At 35.1% G+C, this 18,921-nt stretch overlaps 1 protein-coding gene across 2 annotated transcripts in view; it reads left to right on the forward strand.

Annotated features, from left to right (window-relative positions):
* Window positions 1-18,921, forward strand: part of TLL1 (tolloid like 1) — a gene marked incomplete at its 5' end in the record, with an annotated part of 139,947 nt that overhangs the window by 57,208 nt on the left and 63,818 nt on the right. Inside the window, 4 exons of one of the 2 annotated variants that reach the window (XM_082314947.1) lie at window positions 3,403-3,513; window positions 7,587-7,667; window positions 9,975-10,127; window positions 11,990-12,107. In XM_082314947.1, coding sequence (XP_082171073.1) covers window positions 3,403-3,513; window positions 7,587-7,667; window positions 9,975-10,127; window positions 11,990-12,107 — 463 coding nt within the window. Of the gene's footprint in view, window positions 1-3,402; window positions 3,514-7,586; window positions 7,668-9,974; window positions 10,128-11,989; window positions 12,108-18,921 lie in introns of those variants that run through there. The other variant, XM_082314946.1, reaches the window with a different exon arrangement.

Consider the following 18,921-nt stretch of genomic DNA (forward strand, 5'->3'; position numbering starts at 1 on the left):
GCATTCAAAAAAATTAAAGGATACTTTTAACAGTCATGGGAGATACATGTTTTTATTTTTTTTGAGAAGTCAGGTGGGGTTGTGCTTCAGGCTTTGAAGGGCAGAATTTATATTCAGTGCAGACCTTTCGTTGGAAAAAGGTGTATTTTTTTAAAAAAGTAATTATCAGCTCCCTTTTTGTCTCAGTTGCTGATTGTTTGGACTATATTGAGATTAAATAGCATCCAGTTGACTGTTGTTTCTTTTGCTACGTACGTATCTTCACAGTTGAACTGAAATTAATTCAGAAAATCACAGGTTTATTTCAGTAAAAGTAAAGTGGCAATTATTAAATTGTTGCTAAAGTCAAATGAGTTAATTCTATCAAGGTTTCTGCCTTTCATAATGTTTGTCTTTTACGTGTTTGTCTTTTTCTGCAAAACAGAATTGCCTTGCATAAAAAAAAAAGTGGCCTGAAGAAAGCTCCAAACTTTCCATTATACTTTTAAACAATCAATCATATATATTTCTTTCTTCAGTGTTAACTCATATTTAGTTAATGCATTAGAGAACCTAGCTCCTATTGGTCATACAGATTACTTGTTTACAATTACGTCACACTTGCATTAGCACTTATTGTTATATTACTATGGTTATGTTATTGTTAAACTTAACGTTGTGCTTCGTTGCTAATCAAAAATTAGCTAGCAGTTCAGAGGTTTAACAAAAATAGCATGGCTTTGTTTTCCTTTCTAACCCAACAAAGTTACTATACCTTGCCTGAACGCTGAGGTATGTTTTATATATGTGCACATAAATTCAATGCATTTATGTCAGACAAATTCACAGGGTTTAGTCTTTGCTATTTGTATTTTCATGGCAAAGTGAATGTTACCACAGTGAAGTGATAAAGACGCATCATCAAGACTAGGGAGGATATTTTCCACCAATTTTTTTTCTACTTTATTATTTTTCTGAAGTTCAGTTTGCCTTGGGTTTTCATATTTATACATCAGTATTACACACTGAAACCAAAGTAATTTCTGCTAATGCATTTCTGTCAGTGAGTTTTTTGCATCATCTATTGTTAATTCAGAACCTTCTTTTTGTTAACTCTCACTATTATCAGGAAAGAAAAATGGGCTTCCTATTAATCTTTAGCACTTCCTCGAGTGTGCCGCAGGCAATCTGTGTGACCTCTGCTGGGGCATATCATGCCTTTGTAGACCAAAATGTTAATTGTTTCTTCCTCTTGCCATTTTCTGTGCTGTTTATTAAAGTTTGCAATCTTTCATTGCGCTTATACAGCAGCCCCTGTTATGAATGACATCCAAGAGAAATTTCTAGAAGGTGTTTATAATAGTAATGACAAATAATATTTAACTCGAGTCAGATGGAGACTACTGACTTTCACCCTTCACTGTTCAAAACCTTGACAATTTGAGATCTTTTTCATCAAAGCTTAAGGGAAAAAAAAAAAGCTAGAGCTGCCACTAGCTCTGTCTCTTGACCTGGTGGTAAAAACCGTCACTGGTGAGAGCAGGCTAACTAGAGGGACAATGTCCCCGATGTGCCCAATGTGAACATAAGGAAATAGTAACTCTTGGAAGGAGAGTGTTCAGAAATGTGTTAGAAGTGACTGAACAGTTTCAGAAATGGTCTTAAATACTTGTGGTTTCTAAGAAACACTATCTTTTTGTGTAAAAATTATATACATGGAAGTATCCATATTTAGGGAAGACATAATATGTTGGTTATGTTTTTAACTGAAAAGTTTCATTTTCATTTTGGAACTCTGTGTAGGTGATTTTTTTTTTTTTTTTTTTTTTTTTTTTTAAGGCATCTTAGAAGGCAGACCAAAGGCATTTTCAATGTGGTTTCTCGTAGTTGCCTTGTGTTCAAGAAAAAGAATGGAGATAGGAGAAAGTAATGTAGTATGTCGGAGTTCTTTAGAAATACATATCTTTTTGCTTAAGTGAAGACTTTTTTGATATGGATTTGATTAAATACTAATGAATGTGAGCATCAATAGATGAGAAAAAGGTGACTTCTGCAGCAACATGAAACTGCTGGGAATATTATCTGATGAATGGTCTCTACAACATGGTATCAAGAACAGAGAGAGAGAAAGAACAATAGTTAACAATAATATTTAGGATCAGTTTGAATGGAAGTAGACCAGAGAGAATGATTTGGTAACAGCTGGACTTTGGACAAGGTTTTAGTTGTATGGAAGCTAAGAAAGCAGTTTGCTGTGGGACTGTATAACAAACATCCAAGCAGAGTTAGTGATGTCTTCTTGGGTGGGGGAAAGAAGGGAAAGAGTTCAAGATGACACCAAGACTCAACCCAGGGGTTTTGAGACTCTAAGCAGACAAATAACAGAGTTATTGACAGACAGTGAAGAGAGGAAAAAGGAAGAATTTGGATAAAGATAATGAACAACCACTTCAGTTCAGGTTAATTGACATACGCTTTGTTGACTTCATTCACAGCAGTTGAGGATATGGCCTGTTGAGTTCAGTTTTAATGATAAGTTTGAGTTGGCAGGGAGATTTCAGGAATCTCAGCAAAAAATAAGCAGAGATGAAAGACAGAGGTGTTAGATCCCAAATTCTTGCAAGTGGGCCTATATCTTGGCTCATTGAGTTGTGATGGCAGCTTAGGGAAGATGAGTTAGCTATGCAAAAGTCAAATAGAAAAAAACTGAGAGAGCCTGAAAGAGAACAAGAAAAGAGAGAAGAAGAAACTCACAAAAAAGGCCAAAGAAAGGTTAAAAAGACAAAAGAGAGACAAGATTTGAAAAGCAAAGTATTTGAAAGATTCCTAATAGTGAGATTAACTATAAAAGGAAAGCATACAAATAAACCAAGAGGAAAATAAAAAATAAAGTTTTTTTTCACTCAGTTTAACAGATAAACATTAATTCTCATAGGCAAACATAATGTAACATAGAAAGTGATTGGAACATAATAAAAATTACTTCAAATAATTCTCATTTTCAGGAAGATGTTAGGAAATGTAAAGGTTGTATTTTCTCAGTACTGTATGTTTTTGACTTCATAGTTCAAATGTTAAAATGTTTCAGTGTCTTTTATGCTTTGTTGTATTTACTTACAGAAAACAACACATGCTAAAAATTTGTTAATAGATTAACGTTACATTTAAATGATTGCATTTAGGCAATGTGTAAAGGAATTTACAAGACTGTAAGAGTTTAGGAGGATACTGAAACAAATTGTCTTTTGCTAGGTAGTTTTCTTTCTTTTTATAAAAATATAGATCAATAAGCAAATATATGTGATATAAATATATATTTGTCATATATTTTCCCAAGAGTTGTAACATGGCATTATAGTCTTCAGATTGGTTTTAATGTCTAAATAAATTCTTTAATTAAATTGAGCTCTTTTTTATTTAAAGCTGTCTTTTGGGGAGATATTGCCTTAGATGATGAAGACTTAAAAATCTTTCAAATTGACAGGACGATTGACCTTACGCAGCACTCCAATGAAAGACTTGGCCATAACACAGGTAAGATATTTCATTTGTTTTAACTTGTTTTTCCTGTTATTTACTTCTGCATAGAAAGCAATCTCTGTTTTAAATGTACTAAGTCAGTATAATGTTTTGGGTAATATTAGTTTATACTTTAAAAAGTTATTAAACAATAAGTATAAATTTGTTTTAGGGAAAGAAAGAGAAAAACTAAAATTTTAATTTTTATTCTAGCATTTCTGATTGAAAATATCTTGTTGAACTGAAGAGCAGAAGCTGGTAGGAACCATAAGTCTACTCTTCAGGTGGTCATATGGGAAAGGAAATTGTACAAAGCTTTGCTTTTATTGCTAAAAGTTCCTGATAGCAGAGGCCAAATGCCCTATGGAGAACATACATGGAATCCTGTCTTAGATTACAACCCCTCCTTTTGCTTTTTTTTTTTTTTCAGTTCCATCCAGATCTGTACCCAGATCTAGAAGCAACACAAGAGCATGCTAGAATTTGCCTTGTCTACAGAGCAACAATTTGTCTGACATTTTAATGCGTATTTATTTACTATTGTTAACATACATTGTTAACTTGCATTAGTGCAAGAAACTGCAATCTGATTAATGCAGGCAATTGGGTATTCAGACAGATAGATAAAGAGATATTATTTATGTGTAAATATGAGAGAGAGAGAGAGAGAGAGAGAGAACATAATCCATGTCTAAATGGATGTCTATTTAATGTCTAAAAATACCTATACTTTCAGGCTCTGGTTTATAAACACATAACTGAGAATTTGTAAACTTTCAGGTTATGGTACCAAAAAAGCCAAGTTACTTAAGAAAAGTGTGGAAAAATGCTATTAGAAAATGTATAAATGCATAATTTAAATTTATTTTCTATTAAGCATGTTCTATATGTTCCTGAACTGAGCTACTATTAACTTGATGATTTCTGATATGTGGAAATAAGGATCACTTTGAGGAATGATCAGAAAGGAATTTTTCAGACCAAACAAGCAATTTTCAATTTAACCTTTAAATATTGATATATTTAAAACAATTTTACTCTTCTTAGTTCGATGTCGTGATTAGACTATTTTTATAACAACTTGAAAATTTATTTTATTTCCTTTTAAAGCCACTTGTTTTTTCAAGGCAGGAACACCTTTGATCATTTTTAGATCAAGATTGCATTTTAAAATGTTAATAGAGTCAGCGGTTTCCCTGCCCTCCTTTCCCCCAAACAAATAGTTTTAATTGGCTTTGAAGGTATTTCAGGCACTAGTTTTGCTGACAAAATGTAGAGAGCAAGGTCAGTCATTTCCCCTTAAAGTGGATGTAGTTAAGTGATTTCTTTGGCCTGCTGACTTTCCTTTTTATTCTTGCTTTTCTATTTTTTTTTTTTTTAACTGCACAGTTATTTTTTTTGTCAATTGCCACAGACAGAATATACATTTCTAAGCTGTTTTTTAATAATATTTAATATTCTATTATTTAATTTTCTTTCCTTACCTTTCTTGAGATTTGTGCGTTATCTTTTCCTGTGGACAGTATCCTATTCAGGATATTGAGTCGTCCTATTGAGGATTACTAATGCATTTGGCTCAAATTTTTCTACCTTTATTGCACAAGAGAAATCAATGCAACTGTAATGGTCAGTGGGACTGGACTTTGGAGAACAAACTCTGCTGAAGTTAATGATTTTGTAACGGCTCTCAGTGAACCCTCAACTTTCTTGATTTTTCTAAAAACAGAGTTGGAGAACTCAATTTTACACTTTACCTATGTAATTATTTTTCTAAATTTGCAGCATTTTGATGCACAAACTAGGAGTTTAGCCTGGTTTTGCAAACCGCACAGCGTAGTGTGCGTTTTTCCCCTCTATTTTCCAAAATAGTAAATTGCCAACAACTAACTAGTTGATATCAGGTAGCAACTGGAAAAGGACCGTAAAATGTCTGTAAAATATAAAACAAATTAATATGTTACCTTAGTTACAGACACAATGACAATTAATTACAAGCTTGATTTCTGAACACTTTGTTGTTGACCTTCACAAACTAAAAGTGACATCAGGTAGAAGGGTTAGATACTTGGGTGTAAACCAACAAGATGGAGTTTGAGTCACATTTTTCATTGCAACTACTAATTAAAAATCCTGAGGCTCACAGGCTCTGACTCACATTATGTGGCTACTCCTTTTGGTGAGGGTTATCTGCCTGGATTTTCAGGGTCAGATACTTAATCTGTGAGCTTCTCAGAGTGTGGCTCTGTCATTATATTTGTCATTTTGTCCAAGCAATACACATAATCATTGTAAACAGAAACAACACTAAAGCTGATAAAATTATTATGCATCTATTATTATGAGTCCAAACCGCCAAAAGTATCATCATTCTCCTGCCTGAAATATGGGAAGATGCAGCAAATATGATTTTTTTTTTTTTTTTTTCAATTTTTTTAGAATGTGGCTTGGCAAGGCTGTATATTATTCATAAAAGACTGATTAGTTATGTGAGATACTTTTTCTTCTTCATTTTTTCATTAAATGGAATACCAAGGCTGTGTTAACACAGAAATGATAGTTTAATATTTTTTTCTAGGAATGATTATAATAGTTTCTTTAAGTAAATAATGGATTCTTTGGGTTTTTTCTGTTATGTCTGTGATAGTTGATGCTTTTAAGGATTTTTTTAATGTTTGGAATCTTTAGCTATATGCCTTTTTTATAAGATGAATGTTAACATGAGAGACAATTACATTAATGATGATCAATACAAGGAATGGAATTGTTATATTCTCTGTATATTAGAGTTACTATGTAACTTGTTGGAAAGGAATGTGTTGAACTATTACCTCATCTATCTAAAATGTTTTAAAAAATTTGGAAAATTTTTCTCAAGGGAGCCAGCAACTATGTGACAGTGTAATCCAAATAATTAGGCACATTGTTATTCACTGAGCAGCCACACGAACTCACTTGCCTTATATGGAATTTTCTCAACCGTAATATGATTTTAAGTTGCTGTTTAATAAATATATTTTCCACATATATATTGCAAGTTTTTATGGGAAGTCGGGAAAGATCTTTTTAGTGGTGGTTGGAGGTTTCAATGGTCCCTTTATTTCTCTCTTTTTATTTTTGCTATTGTAAAGGTAGTTTGAAAACTCTTTTGTCCTATAACAGATATTAAATTTTAAAATACAACCCACTACAAACTTCTGAAAATCACAAAACTTTCTGAACAATTCTAAATGGTTTATTGGCTAGTGCAGTATTATCAGTGTTCTTTCTTCTGGTTTACTGGTGTTTGGAAAGGCACTTGCAGCCACAAAAGGATTATGTGTGAAGGAAGTATGGGGCAGATGCATCAAATGTATGCAATAAACCTAGAAATGTGTTGCATTTCTGTAAGTGGCACGGTAAATGTTAAAATCAACTACTTAATAGCTTAGTTTTTCTTGCTCATTGATTGCTGAAATGACACAGACATATGTATGCCTGCGAGGTCTTACTGCAATATGCACCAGCGTGTGATGTTTCAAAGCCTCTGCAATGCATTGACATTTATTTTCATGCTGACAAAGAAAACCAAATCTTTCATGATAAAACGAGCCATGTTAAGTTTATATCAGTTTTGTTGTTTTTTTTTTTTCTGATGAAACTTTGGGTGTTTGCTTTCCCTCTTTCCCCTCCCTTGAAATGAGAAGATTATGGCATGCATTCAGGAAATTTCTGTGAGAGTAAGGCTTTTAGCTGTCAATCAGTGTGGCTCTGAGGATGTCAAGGTCACCAGGAAGAAAAAAGCTCCAAATAATAATTAGATGATGTAATTGTCATGACTTGTCTGAATAACAAAGATATGTTGGCTTACATTCTGGAACGCATATTAGAAAATTTTTCACCTAAAAATGTGGTTTTGTTTCATTGTCAAGAATACTTGAAGAATTTGTATGTGAGTCATTGAAGAATGTTAAACTTCCTTAAAAACTGCATTGCAGTTTTTATAGGGCATTTTCTAATCTCTCCAGGCTATATAGTTGCTGTAGGTGTAAGATTCCATGTTTTTAACTTTTGTAAAACTCCTTTTTTTTTCTTTTCTTTCCTTTTTAAAGGTGGCTTTGGAGAGCATGGGATGTCAAAAAAACGAGGTGCCCTCTATCAGCTTATAGACAGGATAAGAAGATTTGGCTCTGGTATTTTCACTGTTTAAATTAGCAGGTTGCCTGATATGATAATGTGTCATGAACATTAATGATAATAATGCTTTAACACTTTAAAGCCTTTCTGTTTTACTGTTGGCATAATCAAACTATAAAATAAATAGTACAAGAATAGTAATGAAGAGATTAGCTCTTTGTTGCATTTTCTTAGAGGTCTATTTCCAGCATCAAATCTGGATGCTGAAATATATAGTTTTAAATCTCATATTAAAGATTCCTTAGCTTTTTCGTATGGATGTGTTCACAGTTATCAGTTTAACTGATACCAATACAATCTCTTTTCAGTACAGGTAGGCTATGCTGCATAGCTGCTAATTTTATGTTTGTTTTTTTTTCTGGATCCAGTTGGGCCATTCTGATGATTCATACTGTGTTTGAAGCATTTATGGTGTGTTGCACTGAACAAACACATTTTTGTGCTAATCATACTCTTGTCAGTATGAATGTAGTTGAATTCAGTGGGCTATATAAGTGGAATCCCCATTAGTACTACTTGAGTTTACTCACCGTATTTGATGCAAGGAGACGTCACTTTAATGTCATGAAACCTCAACCTCAAAAAGGAAAATATGTGAAACTCCATTGTAATCACACCACATTATGTCTAAATGCATCACTGCATATCTTGTAAGATTAACCAGAGCATGATAACTGCCTTTGCAGATGTGCTCTGGTATATAATCATCATTCTTTATAAGAGAATTACAATTTTAGTATTCCATAAATACTTGTCATCTTTTGCATGCAATTTGGCATAAATTTCTTGCTTCTTCTAGTTCAAAAGAAAGTTGATAAAAATAATTCTAAATGGAAAAACATCTATATACACATGTGATGTGGTTCAGTAATGACAGCATATTAAGTGTAACAATAGTTTTTCTCTGAAGTTTCTACCTGTGTTGTAGACTGTTGTGTAATTCTCATTGACACATGTATTTAATGCAAGGGTAAGTTGTTTGCTTTACCTGAGTGTTTTTTTCAAACCCTGACATTTTCTATATCATTCCTGATACAATTTAAGTTATGTGTTAATTGTTACAAAGTCAGGTTTTCTTCTTGTGCATCAAGAACTTTCTCCCTGCCTTGTGCTGTAGCTTCTTCCCTTTCTTCCTCCTGCTGCTCCCCCAGACCTGGGTCTATGCCAAGATACTGTACCATGATCCTGCCCTCGAATCCTCCCCGATCCTGACATACCCATTAACACTCAGGTGGAACTGATATCACAGGGGATACTCACAGAGGGAAGGTGTACCCTTCAATGAGGAATAAGAATTCAACCCCACTGAGCAGGATTTGTTGGCCACCTTTCAAGTGATCCATTTTAATCAGCTGCCCTAATATTCATACTAACTTATAAATTGCTTAAGAAGATGACAGCTAACCCCATTATGGTGTGCAAGTCTTTGTCTAACTATCCTTATCCTCTTCTGTTGTCACAGTAAGTTTCAGCTGATTTGGGAAAGATTTGTCTGTAGTGCAACGAATGGTGGCAATATCTCTGAAAATAGCAGGCATTTTTTGGTCTTGTAAAGAAATTCCAGCCATGAGTAATACTTATCCATAGGGTTCCAAAAGCTCGTTTATGAAAAATGTATATTTGCATCCTGAAGAGTTGTAGGGTTACTATCAAAATGAAAGTCACATTTTAATCTGAAAACATATCTACTTGTAATAGCTACAGGTAATGGAGATCGGAGGTAGAAATGCCCCTCTCTGACTTTTTCCATGTGTATGCAACCTTGCAAATAATTTATCGATTTTTTCCTTGTAATTCATGATAATAAAAGCCAATCTAATACTTTAAGGACTTCTTTCTGTCTGGTGCTTTAAGGATGGTCATGCACTTGCTTTTTCCAGATCTTGCCATAAAAATGAAAGGGACAGTGAATGCCTTGATTACTTTGGGTCTGTCCAAAGTTTTTCCTTCTTTGCTGGAAAAATCCTAATTTATTTAAAAAAAATAAATATACAGGGAGTGTGATTTTTAAAAAAGTACTATTATTATTAAATGAGAAAATTTAGATGAAATTATGCAATGTGCCTTCAAGTTGATAAATATATGTGCAAATTGTTACTGTAGATATGTTTGAAAAATGAAGATTTAGACTCTTCATTTCAAACATTTCTCCGAAAACTAAGTAATGATAGACTGTTGCATAACAGCAATGTCCTACTTTTAAAGGGCATAAAGAAATAATCTGACTTTGACCTGCTGGAAAATAATTGTTCCCTTTTTTTGTGTGTGTCTGATCTCATTCAGTGTTCTAATTATCATTACAGGCTTTGAGCAAAATAATACATCTAAAGGAAGAACTACTGTAAAATTCTCAGGGAAAAATGAGAAAAATCGATTTCCCAGAGCTGCTACATCACGAACAGAAAGAATATGGCCAGGGGGTGTCATTCCATACGTAATAGGTGGAAATTTCACTGGTAAGCTTTGTGCTTTGGATGGGGAGAAGGAATATGAATTTTTTAAATTGCTGGGTTTTTGTTTGTTTGTTTGTTTGTTTATTTGTTTGTTTGTTTTTAAGTAAAGTCATACTATGGAAGTCAATAGAAGGGTTTCTGTTGCATCAGGCATGAAGTACATCTGTTCTGAAAATATTAGTCATACTTCAAAAAATTGTTCCCAAAGGCAAGCTACATAATGAAAATGTATAACTATGTTTTAGAAAGGGAAGGTTCTTTTTGTTTTCCTAATATTTCTTGTTGCATGTTTGTTTTCAAGAGCCTAAGTAACAGAATGTCATGAAATCTGTTTTTCTTTAAAAATGCAGGATATTTAGCACAAGAACATAACTAATTTAACTGGTGTGACATGTATTCTGCTAAACTGATTTCACTCAACAAACTGACTCAAATGTTTGTAATTCCTCAGTTTGGTTTTCAGATGGGTACACACAGACATTATATATGACAAGAAGAAAAGACTGACTTAAAAATAAATAGAATTCTTAGCAGAAAACTGTAGAAAAAGTTTAAAACATTTGTTATCACTGAAAAATATAAATGGATCAATATCAATGTGGATGTAAGAGGTAATTTAAAGCAAAAAGGGAAGGAGAAAATCAAAGATGGATGGGAAAACATATGTAATAACATCTTATTTATTGTGTACAATAATACAGGGAACCAAAAGAAATATGCAAATTTTCACACATTGTATGCATATGTATATGGAGAAACCAGAGTCATTCCTTTCAAGCTGACAGCTACAGTCAAACTTTTAGTTTGGGTATTTGCATAGTGCTATACCAAGTGTGACCTTTGCTTTAGGATTACCATCTTCTGAAATAGTGGTAGTAAACTAAACGAAAGCATATAATGTTAAACACTTTACCTTTTTCATAATGAAAGATAAATTTTAAAGCTTGGCAAACATTGCTTAAAGATAAAAGAAAAGGGCAAGATGGGATGAAATAACCTTTCATTTTTAGGATCCTGTATACTAGCTGGCTTTGTGTTCTGTGGTGAGAGCTGGCCTGGCTGCTTCTGCATCTAGAGTATAGTTTTGATTTGTTTCTGAATGTGTTTCTCATTTTTAAAGCAAATATCTAGGTATGCTTAGTATTGTACCAAATGAAGAATTCCCCCTTTTGGTGGATCATTTGATTTCTGAAAGGTTTTGATGTAAAGAAGTGGAAACTGGTCCCTGTTCAAGACAGCATTATTAAAATCAAATGCCTTGACTGGTATGCCTGTTTACATGGCTTAGGTTAAATTCATTTCCAGATTCGAAGGCTATAGGTTTGGTGTGTTTTGTTTTGGTTTTTTTTTTTTTTCTTTTCTTTTCTTCTTGCTACATAGGTAGGATCCAGGGTTCCCCAATTTTCCTTTTTTTTTTTTTTTTTTCCCCCTCCTTTTTTTGGTTGTTTTGGGTTTTTGTTCTCTCTCCCCGACTCCCCCCCCCCCCCCCAGTGTGGTCCGCTTGATAATTTCATCTGGGAAATTGCTAAGCAAATATTATGCTAATGCAGGTACATAAACAATACTAGATTTCTTCTGCTGTCTTCCTCTGGTGTAACATAGCTGTGCTTTTTATTGCAGGTTTTATGTTTGCTAGAGTGCATCAGACACTGTTGGTCCCCTTGCAGGCAGATATGTTAGGATGAGCTGATGGACTGAGTATCCCTTTAATTGGAGTCTGGCAGTCTGTGCGACTGCCAGGACACGGGACTTCATGATCCAGTGACTCATTCCAGGCCTATATTCCTAGTATTAAAATCTGATTTTAAGGAACAAGATGCTGTTAGAAAAGTCTCTTATTTCATCTCATACAATTATTCTTCCAGGCACCCAGCGCGCCATGTTCAAACAGGCCATGCGGCACTGGGAAAAGTACACGTGTGTTACATTTATTGAACGAAGCGATGAAGAAAGTTATATTGTATTTACATACAGACCATGTGGGTAAGTGTGTATGTATGGTAACAGATACTTGTGCTTTCAATGTTTGGCCATGTTTGTCATCTTCGCAGTTATAAGTGAATACATACTTCACAGGAAAAAGAACAGTTACTGTACTTAAATGATACGTGTGTTCTGCTTGGCTTTAGGTTCATTAAAAGCTGTATGTATAGTAGCTTTTTGAAGCTATGCCTCTTGACTATTTCTAGATAAAATGATCTTACTGTATATACACAGATATGAGAATTTTATGTTTGGCTTTCTGTCATGCTTTTAATATTTATATGCATTATTCTAAAGGTATTTCAGGCTTACTGTTTGTTTATTCTTAGCTTTCTCCATGTGACATGTTTACTGCTGAATTATATATGGACATCTATTCCATATTCCTCTTCCAGTTTAGTTGTTCTTAATTGTAATTTTAACTCTTCTGTTGTTAGACGGTCCTTGCCCAGATTTGTTTAACTACCAAATTCATGACCATTTTGCAAATTCCTTCTTCCAGGTCAGTGATGTGTAAAAGTGAACAAAACAGGTTTTATCACTCATTAGTGCAGCTTTCCATTAATCACCACGTTCCGTCTTCAGATATTTCTGCTCATAAATGCCTCAGTCAGCTATATTTGTTATTTATTCCACTCAGAGTTCTTAATTTCATATAATGGTCAGTGAACTTCCTGAGTGCACGGTGTTCATTTTCCAAGAAGAGTGCTTACTACCTGTGGAAATACTGTACTTCTGATAGTCAGCTTCTGTTTGGGTTGTAGGCTCTCAACAGCTCTCAACAGGCTCTCAACAGCTTTCTGTCTTGCTAACTTCCTGATCAATGAACACTTTGCATGCCTACATTTGAATTTTTATGGGATAGGGTTGTGAAAAGAAGTTTTGGGACCTCCTTGCATTGTAGGAATGATGTTGAATGTACTTAATTATAGCCCATAAAATTACAGGTAGACCTATCTGTTTAAATTACCTCTGACATGCTTCTTAAGGCATAGCACAACGTAATAAAACCCACTCCTAGTCTATCTTAAGAAAGGCATTGCCTTTGCCTTGGAAAATCTCAGACCCCCAGATCCTTGCAGCCGAGGAGCTTGTTCTATGGGGCACCTATGAACTTGCCTGTCATGTTCTTGTGCTCCCATAGGTCTGCTGTAGACCCCTGTTAGAATGAAAATGGACTTTTGTTCTGACCCAGCATGGCTATTATTTTAGTTAACAATGCTACCCATAAGATAAGATTCAGGGATACTGACATACAACTGGAAGAGAAATGGGAAGCAGATAACAGTTGTGACGGTTCCCTGCACTCAGAGGTGGAAAGCAATGTGAATTTAAACAGAAGAGTGTGAAAGATATAAGTGGTCTCAGGCACTTTAGAAAGAGAAGTATGGGGATATCTACAGACATCTTGGTTTTGGGAAAAGTAAATTCTACAACTTCAAAGTGCCCAAAGACAAATGACAGAAAATCTCTCCAGCCAAAGCACTGTTCCTTAGGAGATCAAGTCACTTCAGGGTGAAGGCTAGATTATAACCAATTCAAACCAGGAGGTTGGAATATACTCAATATCTACCATCAAAATCACCGTTATCCTTTACAGTTAATGTTGGTTTATTGGTGGATACTTTAAAAATTTACAAAGGCTTTAAAAAGTTTAAAATAAAAACAAGGAAAAGTGTGGCTATGAACAGTCCACCAGTGATGAAAAAAAACAGGCTAAACAGAAGAGGCAGTCAAATGACTTTTTTTGGGGTCCTAAATCCACAAGCCATTTCAGGAAGAGCCAGATAAATAAGAACGTATCTTCTCTGGGTGAATAGGAACCACTGTGCACTAGCCACCATCACACAGCGCTGATGCAGGATTTTCCATGGAAAGAGCCCAGACAAAAGTGACACCAAACGGTCTGCAAACACTTTCTGCTACATGGCCAGTTGCATTGAAATTAAACCCAGTTCTTTCCCATAGCACCCTGCTGTGTTGGTTTGTTAGCACATTGTGTCATTATTTTGTAGTACCATGGCAGCTAATATTCACAAATGAGGGAGACTTTATTGTACTTAGCACTGTTCAAATTAAAAACTAAATGATAAACCCTGGCCCAGAGAGCACACAGTCAAAACATAACACATTGAATGAAACAGAAAGTGGATACAGTCATATATGTGGAAATTCAGGTGGCAATTTCTACAAACATCTCAGATGACAGCATTAGCACGCTAACAAGTGAAGTGTTATTGAGCCTTTGTAAACATTAAGGATATTTGGAAGGAGCGTAATGCATTACTTCTTGCAGCAGTTCATGGGAAGCTCATCTCAGAAGGCCAGTGATGAAAAAAGCATATTTGAAACATAGCAGCTGGTTATCAGAGATACATGACCTTCCTAAAGTCGGGAGTTTATGTAACAGCAATGAATGAGAGATAAGTTTTGATTATCGTAGACCCATAGGACTGCAAGGGATCTCAGAAAGATGTCTAATGTATTCTTAAGACAGAGACAGCCAAACCTATGTCATTGCTAATATATGCTTGTCTAACTTGTTTCTAAAAACCTGAAAAAATGAATACTTCACAGCTTGCTAGGAAATATATTGCTTCTGTATTCTTAATATAAGAAATGTAGGAAGTCGGGGGCAGTATTTTTGGTCATAGCTGAAACAGTTATTTCTTATAGAATCATAGAATCGTTAAGGTTGGAAAAGACCCTTAAGATCATCAAGTCCAACCATTAACCCAACACTGCCAAGTCCACCACTAAACCATGTCCTAAAGCACCACGTCTACCCATCTTTTAAATACCTCCAGGGATGGAGACTCAACCACTTCCCTGGGCAGCCTGTTCCACTGCCTGACTACCCTTTTGGCGAAGAAGTTTTTCCTAATATCCAACCTAGACTTCTGGTGCAGCTTGAGGCTGTTTCCTCTCATCCTATCGCTTCTTACTTGGGAGAAGAGACCGACTCCCACCTCGCTACAACCTCCTTTCAGGTAGTTGTAGAGAGCAATAAGGTCTCTTCTTGTTGCTCCAATTAAAGTACATTAACTTTTTTTCCTGCTCACCATGGCCATAGAAAATAAATTATTCCTATTCCTTTTTTGAAGGAATATATTAGATACTTTAAGACTCTTATTATGTCCACCCTCAGTTCTCTTTTCTTTCAGGCTAGAAAAAGCCTAATTCATATAATCTTTCCTGGTAAACTGTGTTTTCTAGGCCTTTGATCACATCATTATTCTCTTTGAAATTCTTTTCAACTAGCCCACATCTTTCTTCAAATTGAGGATCCAAAAGTAGGACATGTTTGTCCAGATGACCCATTACTTCTGCTGAGCCAGTGCTAGAGCTAATTCATACATCTTATAGTCTCTCCTTCCCCTTGGGTACCTAAGCATGATGCCTCTCTGTTTCTCAACAGCTGCCATGTTCAACTCGTGGTCAATTGGGATGTGACTCTGAATAGGTGCCAGAGTTCTTTCCATAACACTGATATACCCTGTTACTAGTTCCAGTGCGTGCCATGTTTTGCACATCTCAGGACACCAAATAATGCCGTATTTCCCTTTGCAGATCTTGTCTCTAATCTGTTACAGTTGCTGTCAATTCCAGACTTGTCTTCATGGTATTCAGCAGACTTTTCTCAGACTGCAAGTTTAAGGAGCATCATCTCTATCTTCACTTCATATAATATTCCAGACAGCTTTATACCCTCTTTTATACCAGGGTCTCTAGTTTGCTTATGGGCAGCTTGTGTGGAAAAATGTCAAAAGCTTTACAGCTGGATCCCTTCTTCCCATCAGAATAATTCCATCTGTTGCAGTCTTAAACTATAATTATTTGTCACCACATCTTGTTTAGTTAACCTGATTTTGAGAACAGTTAATTAATGAAATGTTGTTTCTCAGTACAGCTGAAGCACTAACTTAGTAGTTTGAAATTTTGTAATTGCTGATAGTCATTTGTACCCATTAGCTGCAGATGTGAGAATAAGAATATAGTATTAAGATAATAGTGTTTATGATTCTTCTACCAAAGCAGTGTACATTGGCATAAATATCTATTACAGCAAATATTTATGCAGCTACTTGATTAGGGCAAGTAAAATACTAATCTGTAAACAGGTTCAAAACCCTTTGTTCACTACTGCTTCTCTATCCTTAAGTTACTTCCGATCAGATAGGAAGTGCCAGAAGACACAGTCAGTATACTTCTCTGTATGCAAAGCCAAAAAAGGGGTCGGCAAACTAGAATGGCCTCTAGTCACAAGCTCTTAATAAATATTACTGAGTACAAGATCAAACTTATTTTTATATAGTGAGACAAAAAAAGAACAATTAGTCATATTGTTCTGGCATCTCAGCATGCCTTTGATCTGACTTTGTGGCAATTTTTGTTCTCCACCAGAAGACTTAAGTACTTTTTATGACAAACTGTAGATGACTTATTATAATCACTGCTGTATCCTCTTGTATAGGAATTTGACAAAGCTGTCTGAGATACAGGAAAATCATCTCTCTTTCACGTGCTTCTCCAAACATTGTAGACTGAACAGCTTCTGAATGTTTTACTGTTTTTTGAACTTGCTAGCATATTAAATAGACATTACAGGCAAGTTCTTAAAGTTGGTGAAACAGGTAAATTCATTGCCTGAGGTACACTTTTTCAGCACTCTTTAGCTTTAAGAAGGATTACATGTTATAAAAGGTGTGCAATCACTTTTATGGAATGAGAAGAAATTCAGAGTTGTATTAAATAATCTGTGGCATTAGGGCTGACTCATGCTTTCAGGTGGTAATTAATCTAGGAGCTGGCACTCTTCCTGCCCAAAGCAGTTGACGCAGCTTCTCTGTTGGTTGTAGCATGGCCTGCAGGATGGGTGTGACCAAGGTGCAGGTGACCAGCTGCCATAGTCTAAAATACAGTGCATTAACATAAACCAAATGAGGGGTGATTTATGTTAATACACTGGGATAGGCAGCTGTTAACTGACGAATGGACTCAGCTGGCTGTTCTTTGTTATATTGGGATGGTCATCTCCATTGAGCAGGTGAAGAAGCAGTAGCCGCTTCTGTCGTTGCAACAGGTCCTCTTTGGACAGTGAATCAGAACATTTGGTAACTACAGCTATATTGATCCCTGACAATAAGCAAATTCATCAAGCCAGGTCATAGCCAATATCTCCTTTGTACAGAGTGAGTTATATTTGTGATTGAAAGAGGTGTGTTTTTCACCAAGAAAAAAACCCTCTGCTTCTTGGGTGAGATTTTGTTCATGAATTTTTGTGAACTTCTTTCTCTTGCTTTGTGATGATGTGCAATCCTAGTATGCTTATGAAGTTCTGCAGTTTTTCATCCACAACTTCATCTAGTCAGTGCCATGGCAATCTCCTGTTGTGGTCTATGAGGATTTTTCTATTGTCACATTCTGAGGAGTGCAGCTTTTGAAAAACGTGCAACATTGACCCACCCTGATTCTCTCTTCATATTAATTTAAGAGCATTTTTGACAGTAGCTGTATTACTTAAAAGAATGAGTATATTGTTCCAGTCATTTCACTTTCTCCGTGTCATTTGTTTCTCTTTGCTTGCCATCATTGATCAGCTAGACTGATTAAATGGAATTAGAGATTCATAAATAGTTACTGTCTCCAACTGCTGTCTAGTGCAATAAAGATTAAAGAGATGAGGAGCTTTAAAGGCTGCCAGTCGAATCAATTTAAGGGGCATGACAAGTGCTCATACAGCACAGAGAGGTCTTGGCCTTTTGCCAAACACACCTGGGGTCAAACCCATGGTATTGCAAATTAATTTCTTTCATAGATTTATTTATTTATTTTAGTTTTCCCTGCCCTTTGACTCAGCGCAATTGTTGAAGTGATCAGAATCTTGTAGCTTAATTGGATGAATCTGGGGTGCTTGACATGACACTCAACCTAGCAAATCCTAATGACCTCTGTAAGTGTACACTGCTGCTGTTATTTTAAGACTTGGTTAATTTTAATTTTCTTTGATGTAGTAACCAGTGTAAGGGAATTACCATACTCATCTGGCTGCTTTTTTTTAGAAGCAGGCCAGCTTTAAAAAAAAAAAATTTTCAGTGTGTTGCATTTTAGATGTTTAGTGTTAGACAACCTAGTGGAATACTATGTAAAAGATTGCATTTAATATTTTTCTTCTGAAAAGAAAACATCTTTCAAATGTGTCAGATGAGGTACCCAAAGTCACTACACATATTTGGCAATGCCCAACTTCTCTTGTTTTTTTATGATTATAATAGTAATATGTCAAATGATTTTTGCAAACACCTAAAAATCTATCTGATTTATGAAATACCACTAAAAGCTTTCAGAGATGGTCTTAAGCGCTTCTGTTTTCAAGAAACAATCAACTGCTTGGTATTGTTAATTGTATTCAGTGAATTGGTTGATTAGGTATTTATTTACTATATTTTCTTATAAAAACAAATTGTCTTAATAACTTAATGTGTTATACTAGCCATTTTGTTCTACTATTATTGCACAGCTATTGCCTGATTTTTTCCAAGTTACAGTGCGCAACCTCTTTTAAACCCTCTTTTGGTCCAAATGAAGTAAAAAGGCCAGGAAGAGATTGACTGTAGCTAAATTCTTACTTTATTCTTTTGCCCTTGTTGTGAATAGTGTCAATAAAAGCAGAGCTGGAGACATCATAGAGGAGTTCCTATCTGGAATAATTATTTATTATTTTGTCACTTTTTCCTTTTTCTCTATTTGTCTCCAAAGTATAATTGTGGAAAAATGATACTGAAAATCTATGGAAATTTTTAAGCCACCAAAT

This window comes from Platalea leucorodia (assembly GCF_965183815.1).
Source record: "Platalea leucorodia genome assembly, chromosome: 6".
Classification (NCBI taxonomy): Eukaryota; Metazoa; Chordata; class Aves; order Pelecaniformes; family Threskiornithidae; genus Platalea; species Platalea leucorodia.